We start from the raw sequence: 9,586 nt of genomic DNA, 5'->3' as shown, positions 1-9,586 counted from the left end.
GCCTTGCGCTGTTGCATGTCACACGCGAGTTCCGTTCCCAGCAGAGCCTCTGTACAGAGATTACACTGCACGTGCCTTCGTTCCGCCCGCTCACCTTGACCCACGAGCGCGTCGACAGGGAGTCGGTGGTAAACTCAGCAGCCTGGCCAGGAGAGCTGGAGCCCGACAGCCCCCACTGGGAGCGAACCATGACCATGATGCTACGAACTTTAGCCACCAAATCGCCCCCATTCGCCCTGCTGCCGCTACAAGGCGGGGATCCTTGGAAGGCGGTAGCAGACTTCGTGGACCTGGATGTTCTTACTCCGCTGAGTCGGCTCGCAAAGGAAGTCTGCTGCGTCTACCCTGCGGATGACTTCTGGACAGAATCGATGGGTCGAATGCGGCAGTCTCGGTCAGGCGTCACCCATACCAACACGCCTCGAATTAGTCGACGAACGGCTCCTGTCATTCCTTGCGTCTCAGAAGTTTTTCCCTTCATCGTAGTGGAGGCTACTCTGGGCCTGAGTCGACTGGATCTCCTGCTCGAAGGTTATGGAGACTCGGGGCCCGTGCACGGCAGATTTCCAGCCTATGTGCAATTCAGTGGGGACGCTGTCTCATCTGTAACTCTGACATGGACGTCTGCCAACTGCCTCCTCCCCTCTGTGACGCCGTCTGCGGATGAGTACGAGATTGGCCCCGGAGTACGACTGACATGGAGGACGGCATCAATTATCGATAACTCTGCAGAGATCGTCGAATTGTCGCTCGTGGTTCAGGCAGGGCCTGTGCCCAACACTTCCCAGTGGTTGGACTTGTTGAAGTCCAAAGGAATCACAGACCAACCCGACAATTCTGACCTCTTTATGTGTTTGACCCTGAGGCGAGCCGTCTACTGGACGGTGAAGTGGCTTGACATGCTCAACCGCAGCTCACAGCTAGAAAAATGCGGCCAGGTGCAAGTAGTCTCTCGGTCGTTTGGCCGGCTGGAGGTTGCCTGGAGGCCTCCAGATTTGCACGTCTTCACGAACCGACCTCCGATCCTTCTGGAACTAACCTCCGCTGCCCAGGTCTACGTCGCTCCTCCTCCTGTGGTGTGCTTTCCATTTCATGTTCCTGTACCTTACACATTTCTTGACCTGGCATCTGAGACGCCTTTCAAGCGGAGCTTGAACCTGGAACAGTCCAAGCTGCCATGGACGCCTCTTTTGCCCACCGTCCCAGGGACCTCCCCTGCGCAAGTAGCGCGTCTGTTGGGCATCGAGCCTGGCAAGAACCGCGGTCTTTACCAGTGGAGACTGGACTTTGTCGTCTGGCGTATCGCTGAGTGGCCCGTCGTGCTGTCGGAGAAGCACTCCCAGCACCTAAATTGCATCACCAACACCAAAGGTTCTTTTTGGGCTGGCTTTTCCCATTTGGCCATGACATACGAGCTGCATTCGTCTATACATCAGAGCACTACAGTGTCGCCCGAGTACGTCACCACTCGACAGCGCTTCTTAGGCCACTTGGCCGGATCCGCGTTCAGTGCCGAGCTTGGCCGAGCGCTGTTGATTCTCAACGTGAGTCTCGGAGAGCTCCATAAGGCAGCTTTCAACCTTTCTCAGCGCCCAGATCTTGCTGCTTTTTCACTCATTGCCAGCGTCTGGCGGGTTGGAAACCGCAGTCACCGTGTATGTGCTCCCGAAAACCGGTGTAAGCTTGATGAATAGCCTGTCACGCAGGCCATGGGCGAGAGACAGGAACAGTTGCTTAGCATCCTGAAGACCCTTGCCAGGCATCTTAGCTGGCGCCCTAACACTGATGGACCGATTCGAGGTCACCAGGCGAAAGACGCGACGTGTTCCGTGCTCATTCCGCCAGGCTGTCTCTACCGTGATTTCATGTTCGAGTTCTTCTCAGCGCTGACGACGTGGTTCAATGCTGTCATGCTATCGACGTATGAGGGACATTGGAAAAGCCCCACCGACCTGGTTATAGACGGGCATTGTCCCTTGTCTGTCGAACTGAAGCACTTTGCAGCGGCCTACCCGACGACTACCGATTGGCCCACCGCGAAGAACGACACTCCAGAGGAAGATGCACCGTTCTCGCAACACGCCCGGGAGATGTGGCTGGTGTCAGGTCTAAACCTGATTCACTCAATGATGACAGCTTCGGCTGCAACTTCGTCGTCATCAGCCGTCTCATCATGGGGAGACAAGCCGTCAGTTGTGAATCTGAGTAGAGAGCCACCAGGATTCTTCATCTACGAGTTGATAAATCCCACTAACCCATCGACTGGCACTCCGGCCTCGAAGAGGCGGCGCGTGACCGCGCTTCCTCCCCTCCTCCCGCTTTGTGCGGTCAAGGGGGGTCAACGATTTCTGCTGGCACCTTACCTAGGACTTCAGTTCAGATGCGAGAGACAAGAAGCTTATGTGTTGACCGCCTTGCAGTATTTCAGCATGCTGCACCACCGGTTACCTCGCGGAGACTTTCGGCTGCTGCCCCGCCTGATGTGCCATCATCCTCAGATGATGGAAGCGTTGCGTCCCGTGCTGGACATGAATCTCCGAAGCTTTCTCGCCCATAAGGATTACATAGTAAACTCTCACACAGGCGCGGAAGCTACTCAACCTTCTTGTCCATTCATCGAGTTGCAGACGGACGATGGCGATCAAGCTGACAAGATGGAGCTGCTAATGAAGGGCGTGACATCCAGCCCCTGCTCGCTGACGCTTGTCGAAGTTCGTATCTGGGCTATGGCTCCATTCCAGGCAGCCAAAACAGACAAGACCTTCAGTCGTTTACCCCTGAGACTGTCGTTGGCACAAACGCATAACGGCCTGGGCATTGACAGTGTCGAAGTTTGCGGCGTCTCCCTGAAGACCTACCTTGAGCGTTTTGGCGCTTCTCTGACCAAGCCACTAGATAGCCTCTGCGAGGTCTTCTTAGACGCCTCCAAGGTCTCCGAGGCCCTCACTCTTCTAGCTTCAATGGTCACCAAATGATGGAGTGACTGGAGGAGACCGTTCTGAAAATGTGACGCGGTCTCAGATCGTTTCGGCGTATGAAAAACAGTGCGAGCGGTGTTTGTATAAGAATCGAATTGTGGGTATGCCGGCGTGCGCTTGGCTCCAAGCGGGTCCGCCAACAGAGAGAAATGCCGGTCATTGTTAATTGTAACGCGCGTGACCGCGAGCTGTATTATATTTTTGGTAAACATCCAATGCCGGCAGAAGGAAAAAAGAGATGCTGCTCATGCGCAAAGAACTACTCCATGTTCTGCGGCTGGTGTTGCTGCTCATTGCGGACAGGCTTCGTTCTGTACTTCGCAATGACGATTGGCCTTGCCATCGCGTTGCTGTTCATTTCCATCTTCGAAACAGTGACTCAAGGGTTCTACTCCGTTCCTAACTACATCCTGGCTGGCCTTTCGTTCCTGTTTGCCATTCTGGGCTTCATCGCGATTCTTGCGAAGAAATCTCTGTGGCCCATAGTGTACGGCATATTCAAGATCTTGATAGTCATGGCTGTCGTCTACGACATATACGTCGTCATCATCTACATTGTATGCCTGTCGAACATCGAGTGGTATTACGATGTCTTCGGGCACACGACAATGACTCTTGACGAGGCCCAGACCTACACCTGGCTGGGGATCGGTCTCGGATTCTATCTGCTGGGAATGATCTTCAGATACTGGTTTTTCTATTTCCTGGTCGGATCATTCAGGTCGCTGCAGGCAGTTTATGACGCTGGCGGCGATGGGGGTGAAAGAAAATCTGCGACAAAGTTCGCCAAAGAAGCTCATCATGATGAGGTGTGAGTTGGCGTATTGTTTGCATTAAAAACGGTTTGATGAGCTACGACTGCAACGGACTTAATGAGTGGCTCCGAGCCACTGACAGCCGACTGAGCGTGCTTCGGCCCAATAACATTGAGCTCAACGAGTTCTGTGAACTGCTCGCTCGCGCGTTCGTTGGTACCACACACACTGTCTCCGAGGCGTCGGTAGACCACGTACTGGGCCCAAGGAAGGACGGCTCGGAAATGTACGGCGTAGTGAAGGACGAGGGGGCCTTGGCTGACCGGTATGCGACCTTTGCGCAAGTAGCGACGTACATGTATTACACGTCTGACTTCGTCTTCGTCCTGCGAGATGAGAGCGGTGAAATTTGTTCTGCAAGTGTAATGAGCTTGCGAGGCAGCAACCAGAGCGGCAACCACTTTCGTTGGATGTGGTCACTCTGGGCCATGGTGAAAGTTCTTATGAGGGGTATTCCCGACCGAGAAATGGTGAGTCGGTTCAGCCAATTCGGAAGCCAACACGAAGTGAAGCGCCTGTTACACACCCAGAAACAACCCCATCTCTACGTGAAAGCCTTCTTTACGAACCCTGAAAAGCAGGGCTCTGGCTACGGCCGGCAAATGCTAGGTGCTGTGTGCGCAGCCGCTGACAAGCTTGGTGTCCCGTGCTACTTGGAGTGCAGCAGCGCGCGCAACAAGGGCTTTTACGAGAAGTCTGGCTTTGCGGCTGTCGAATCATCGTTGACAATGGAGATACCCGAAGGATCTCCATTCGTCTATGAAGGGGGTGTCCACTACATGTTCAGAAAGAAGGCTCCCAGCTCCATTGAAATCGACGATCGATCGTTTTTCAGTCACAAGTGACTTTACCACAAATTTCATAAACCTCTCATGTTTTTTCCTGTTGGGGTGATTGCGTTGGTCATCGTGAAAAGCGATTTGCTGGTATCTCCGGACCTAGTGAACTCTGCTGCTCACCCCATCGTCGTCAACGTACAAGAAATCTTCGAGGGAATTGACGAGACCATGCAGGCGTTCACCTCGACTGTGTGCTTGACCAGCCCTGTCTCTGTGATTGAAGGTCTCCCGTACGACGTGGAGGAGACTGTGATTGAAGGTCTCCCGCACGACGTGGAGGAAGTGACCAACTCCCATATACCGGCCCTATTGGTCGACGTGGGCGTTTCAGTTCCCGGACTGGCATCGGTATTTGTGCAGTCCGTCTTTCGGCACGTCAAACCCGTTTTTGACACGCCTGCACACTGGTTCGTGGATCTGAAAAAGATTCCAGGGTTTCCTTCAGATGGCGACGTCGCGAAAGGAAAGGCCGTCTATCTCATGGAGCCGACTCTGTACATCAAGAGATCCACCTTCGCATTGGATCTTGTAGGCCAGGCGGTTGTACGTCTCGCTGTCACCAAGAAGATTGCCGCCCGGCTCGTCCTGATTGGGAGCCAAGTTGGGCAAACACTGGACAGGGTCGTGCCTGAGATGGTCAAAGCTGCTGAGAAAACCGACGATGTTTTGCTAATCAAGGGCTACCTCGCCGCGGTGCAGAATTTCTTCGCCTCGCTCACGAAAGTCAGAGGGGTGGGTAAGCTTACCTCTGCCCAGTCGAAATCTCTCATGAACTACATTCTGTACAGCAGCATTCTCACTAGCGATGCAGCCACCCTCATTCCTGATGAGTTTCACAGCAAGGCCAAGCAGTACCTTCGCGAGTCACCGAGCAGCCTCAAGGACATAGCCAACTCAGCAAGCCCCGTGGACCTACCTCTGCTGGTGGGAATCATCATCACCGCCTTGCTGGCCTGTCTCCTGTTGATGGTCGCTCTGGTCAAGTTTGTGGGTCGCTGCTGCTCAGCAGAGTGACTGCATTTGGGCATTTCTGTCATGGAATCTTTTGACATTGATCATGCGTATTTTGAAAATGTCGAGGAGTCCTCTATGGACTTTACGCTGCCCAGCAGGCCAGAAGATCCCGCTGACCGGCGGCGGCGTCTCCTCACTGAGATACGACCAGTTTGGTTCACACCCCGCAGTGAGATCCCAGTTCCAAGCTACATCCGGGGAAAGAGAGAGGACTTTGCCGGGCGCCGCGCAGCTGACACCGACCGCGTAGCAACGGACCCGGCGGAGTTGCACAAGCGTGTGCCTGGTATGCTGGAGTTCTACGTCCGGTCAATGAACAAGGAGGGTGAGCGGCTTGACATCGACGTCGAGAGATTGCGCAGTCTGCTCGACAGATTGCCACTTGTTAAAATCTCGCGGACCATGACCCACGCGCCACTGAAGAAGCCGGGGCCCCGGCCGCCTCCGCCGGGGTCGTGGGTGAAGATCGCGACCAATCAACGCCCGTCTCCCGTTATGTTTAAACGTGAAATCCCCCCTGAGGTTGCGTTACCCCCAGAACCTCAACGTCCGTCTCCTCCACCCATCATGTCTGGGACCATCTTTCAGTATCACGACATGCCAACGTCCATCGAACCTCCTCACTACGACACACGCTTGGACTACCAGACACTCAGAGAAGTGGACAGCAAGGCAGTGATGGGCAAGCGAGTCGTGATGCCTTTAGCACTGGATCGTTCTACGTTGGAGCCAGACACATCCATCTCCGCTAGGAGGGATCGGCCTCCGGTGCCAAAATCCATCCCCTACGACGGATTCGCTCGAGCTCCGAGATCCTTCCACGAGCACAGCACCCTGCTCACAGAACGCTACATTGCAGAGTTCCGGGACTTCCTAGAAACTGGAGTGACCGCTTATGACCCCTACCACGAATCGTTAGCGACACAAGGCCTGGATCTGGTCGAGACGCACCTGTCCTACGGACAGACGGGGGGACGCGACAACTCCAAAGCGCCACTGCTGTTGGAGGGACTGAAAGAAGAGGAGCAAGTGTTTCGCGACTCGAGTTGACCAGAAAATTAATCGTCGCTTTCAGATTCGATCTTCCTTTTCTTCGTAGACCGCTTTGGTGTCGCCTTTGGAGCGCGCTTCTTAGGAGCAGCTTTCTTCGGCGCTTTCTTTGGAATGTGCGCCGCGGCTCTCAGGTTCTCCAAGAGCTCCGCTATCTCCTCCTGGTTCTCTTCGGGAGTGCCCTCGAGCTCCTCGGGGGTATTTTCCGCCCACCATGCCGTCGTTTTCCGGAATTTACCGATACAATCGATACCAGTATGGAACCATTTTGGTGCTTCCAATATGTGCAGCTGTTTGGAGTCCACGTCTTCAGCGTTCTCGACCTCTATTCTCACACCGATACGAAGTTCTCCCTTTGTGATTTTCTCTCCGCAACCCTTACACTTGGCTTGGGACGTAGGCGCCGGACCACAGTTCCATCGAAATCGAGCCATTTGTCTTTCTAAGCAGGCTGTGGAGAGCGGCACCCCACACGAGGCTGTACGGCAGCCAGAGGGTGCGTCCTTTGCCAAAGCAGGCTCGTCACTAGAGGCAGCCCAGCAGTCAGGAGTGGATTCTGGAGACTCACAGCTAAGACAACAACCTCAGTTCATCCAAATGCCTCGAAAGGGGCGGTCTTCGAAGGGGGTGTAGATCTACTTTGCGGCCGGACACTCCGAAAAATGACACAGCGCTGTGAAACAAAAAATTGCGAATTCACATGTCTTTGCAGAAGTTACAAACGTCTGCTCTGGAGGCGGCGGCCTCACTGGCTAACCCATCATTTCGCCAGTACTTTCAACGGAGGACACAGGAGGAGTTCGACCGCTTCGCTGTGAAACACGACCAACTTCCATCAGTTGAAAGAGACTCGCACCAACTCGAGTTTCAGAAGAAGATGGAAGACCATGTCGCATTTCTACGGCGGCAATCGCAAGTGCAGAGGATGTACGACATCCCGTTTCTGATCTCCGAGAAGGCGCGAGCGGGTCAAGAGAGATAGGACGCCTTGATTTTGCGTCTGAATGCTCACTCCGCCACTCTGAATTTACGCTGATGTGTACGTATGTGTGGGTACGACTGAAATGAAACTTATGACAGAAGCTGTGACAGAGGGCCCAGGCTTTCAGAGACGTCCAGAGCAGGATCTCTTAGAAGAACCAGCTGTCAAGGCTTGCAATACAGGAATATCGAGTCATGCGTACCGCAGTAAGAGGCCTGATCCACAACCGGTGGTGGCGCTTCTGCATTTACAGCTTGACTTTAATGACGAGCTCAGTCCTCTACTCTGGCTGGGTCGCCATGAGCATGTACATGAGGGACCAAGGAGTCTTTGAGTGGCTCTGTGACCCGAATGACGAGGTCGACCTCCATTCTGGCATGCTTTGCGATGCTCAAGCCGCTGCCTTCACGTTGTGTCTGACATTGGTGAGCCTGTGCGACTTTCTGTCTGCAGCCCTAGGCGGGTTCTTTTTTGATCTGGTGGGGTCCCGAGCGTGTGGATTGATTGGGGTCACGTTGAGTTTGTCTTCCCTTCCAATTTTGAGCTTCGGCTCCAACAGCGGGGTCATTTACTCAGGATTCGTTATCATGGGGCTTTCTACAGGGTTTCTGAACTACCCCACGTTCTCTATCACGACCGCCTTCCCCGACAGAGAGGACCTGATGATGAGTTTAATGACTGCTGCACAGTATGGTACTGTGCTGGTCTACCCAGCTCTATACGCCGTTGGGAGAGTGCTGGGGCTGTCCTTCGCGTGGGCGACCATGTCATACTTCTTCTTCTGTCTACCTTTCTGCGTTTTGTACGTCATTTCTCTCCCACGTGAAACTCGGACAGAGACCACCAAAACTCAAAGACGTGCGCCGCATACCATTTGGTTCTACCTAGGCACCGTCGAGTGGGTCTTCATGACGATCTGGTCAGCGACATTCCTCACTGGCTTTTCCTCCTACGACGGCTCCGTGGTGCAATGGGCGTCGCCATTCGTGAGCACCTTCTACCAGTTTTTCAACATTGCTGGATTGTTTTCTACCCTACTGTTCGGATGGATCGCTCTGCGCATTCCTAACGTGTCCCCCCTCCTGACGATGACCTCCATCGGCCTGATCGTGGCATTCAGTTGCGCCTACCTCCCCGGAGACTGGCGTGTGGTCTCCTGTCTGTGGCAGACACTGATCGCGAACTACTACTTCGCTGCCAAGTACGTGTACATCAACCAGGTCTATCCACCTGAGTTCTTGGGAAGACTGACAGGTCTGAGCTCAATCGTCGCTGGAGTGATGCAGCTGAGCGCTTCAGCCATTTTGTCGTCGCCGTATACGATCCGTGTCGAGGGGGGCATAGTTATGACTGTCGTCGGCTCCGGAGGTGTAGCGTCGCTCATTCTTGTGTACCGAAGCTATGGCCTTAAACGAAGCTACAAAAATGACAGCGGTTTGGGACTCGAAACGTCAATAGCTGAAGACCCAAAGTGGGACCTAGTTCAAAGTGGAAGTTCAACATGTGAAGTGTAACTTTTCGTGTTGATGGACGCTGTTTAACGATTAAAGTTGACAATTCATGCGACCTTTACCTTCCACCGGTTCTTTACGAACATTTCGCCGCCAATGTTCGTGTTGATAGACGCTGTTTAACGATTAAAGTTGACAATTCATGCGACCTTTACCATCCACCGGTTCTTTACGAACATTTCGCCGCCAATGGAGACGATCCACCTGAAGAGGCATACGGGACCCTGGCGACCGCACAACGGATCTCTTTCATACACGACTCGAAGGTCAGCCATGTGCGCGCCAAGCTCCTTTGAGTGCCTTAGTTGTAGCAGCAATCCTTGGTCGAAGCCTGTATGACAGGTCCACTCGGCCTCCGTATCGTCATCGATCACCTTGCTGGTGCCGCCATTCAAGG

The 9,586-nt window shown here is 53.9% G+C and overlaps 8 protein-coding genes across 11 annotated transcripts; 7 read left to right on the top strand and 1 right to left on the bottom strand.

Moving 5' to 3' along the window:
• Nucleotides 1–188: 188 nt before the first annotated feature.
• KVP17_005024 (uncharacterized protein) lies at nt 189–2,975 on the top strand (the record flags this gene model as incomplete). 3 transcript variants are annotated; one of them, XM_068514745.1, is made up of 3 exons in its annotated part: nt 189–1,544; nt 1,573–1,677; nt 1,707–2,975. In XM_068514745.1, the coding sequence occupies 3 exons, from the start codon at nt 189–191 to the stop codon at nt 2,973–2,975; spliced, it is 2,730 nt and encodes a 909-aa protein (XP_068371099.1). The 3 variants fall into 3 exon arrangements, with proteins under 3 accessions (XP_068371099.1, XP_068371101.1, XP_068371100.1); XM_068514747.1 differs by lacking the exon at nt 1,707–2,975 and having other exon boundaries at nt 195–1,694; XM_068514746.1 differs by lacking the exons at nt 189–1,544; nt 1,573–1,677 and having other exon boundaries at nt 1,710–2,975.
• A 326-nt stretch (nt 2,976–3,301) lies between these two features.
• On the top strand, nt 3,302–3,793 carry KVP17_005030 (uncharacterized protein; the record flags this gene model as incomplete). The annotated part of the gene is made up of 1 exon (XM_068514754.1): nt 3,302–3,793. One exon carries the CDS (start codon nt 3,302–3,304, stop codon nt 3,791–3,793), a length of 492 nt encoding a protein of 163 aa, XP_068371108.1.
• A 32-nt stretch (nt 3,794–3,825) lies between these two features.
• KVP17_005029 (uncharacterized protein) lies at nt 3,826–4,638 on the top strand (the record flags this gene model as incomplete). The annotated part of the gene is made up of 1 exon (XM_068514753.1): nt 3,826–4,638. One exon carries the CDS (start codon nt 3,826–3,828, stop codon nt 4,636–4,638), a length of 813 nt encoding a protein of 270 aa, XP_068371107.1.
• Nucleotides 4,639–4,665: 27 nt separating this feature from the next.
• On the top strand, nt 4,666–5,646 carry KVP17_005023 (uncharacterized protein; the record flags this gene model as incomplete). Its single annotated transcript, XM_068514744.1, has 1 exon — nt 4,666–5,646. One exon carries the CDS (start codon nt 4,666–4,668, stop codon nt 5,644–5,646), a length of 981 nt encoding a protein of 326 aa, XP_068371098.1.
• A 21-nt stretch (nt 5,647–5,667) lies between these two features.
• Nucleotides 5,668–6,696, top strand: KVP17_005026 (uncharacterized protein; the record flags this gene model as incomplete). Its single annotated transcript, XM_068514749.1, has 1 exon — nt 5,668–6,696. The coding sequence occupies one exon, from the start codon at nt 5,668–5,670 to the stop codon at nt 6,694–6,696; it is 1,029 nt and encodes a 342-aa protein (XP_068371103.1).
• Nucleotides 6,697–6,704: 8 nt separating this feature from the next.
• Nucleotides 6,705–7,130, bottom strand: KVP17_005025 (uncharacterized protein; the record flags this gene model as incomplete). The annotated part of the gene is made up of 1 exon (XM_068514748.1): nt 6,705–7,130. The coding sequence occupies one exon, from the start codon at nt 7,128–7,130 to the stop codon at nt 6,705–6,707; it is 426 nt and encodes a 141-aa protein (XP_068371102.1).
• A 266-nt stretch (nt 7,131–7,396) lies between these two features.
• Nucleotides 7,397–7,678, top strand: KVP17_005027 (uncharacterized protein; the record flags this gene model as incomplete). Its single annotated transcript, XM_068514750.1, has 1 exon — nt 7,397–7,678. One exon carries the CDS (start codon nt 7,397–7,399, stop codon nt 7,676–7,678), a length of 282 nt encoding a protein of 93 aa, XP_068371104.1.
• Nucleotides 7,679–7,872: 194 nt separating this feature from the next.
• On the top strand, nt 7,873–9,192 carry KVP17_005028 (uncharacterized protein; the record flags this gene model as incomplete). Of its 2 annotated transcripts, none has more annotated exons than XM_068514752.1 (1): nt 7,873–9,192. In XM_068514752.1, the coding sequence occupies one exon, from the start codon at nt 7,873–7,875 to the stop codon at nt 9,190–9,192; it is 1,320 nt and encodes a 439-aa protein (XP_068371106.1). The 2 variants fall into 2 exon arrangements, with proteins under 2 accessions (XP_068371106.1, XP_068371105.1); XM_068514751.1 differs by having other exon boundaries at nt 7,942–9,192.
• Nucleotides 9,193–9,586: the final 394 nt, after the last annotated feature.

Source organism: the organism of the source record quoted next (assembly GCF_019968985.1).
Source record: "MAG: Porospora cf. gigantea B chromosome Unknown PgB_NODE_907_length_9586_cov_119.803, whole genome shotgun sequence".
Taxonomy (NCBI): Eukaryota; Apicomplexa; class Conoidasida; order Eugregarinorida; family Porosporidae; genus Porospora; species Porospora cf. gigantea B.
This window is presented reverse-complemented; position numbering and strand designations above follow the sequence as displayed.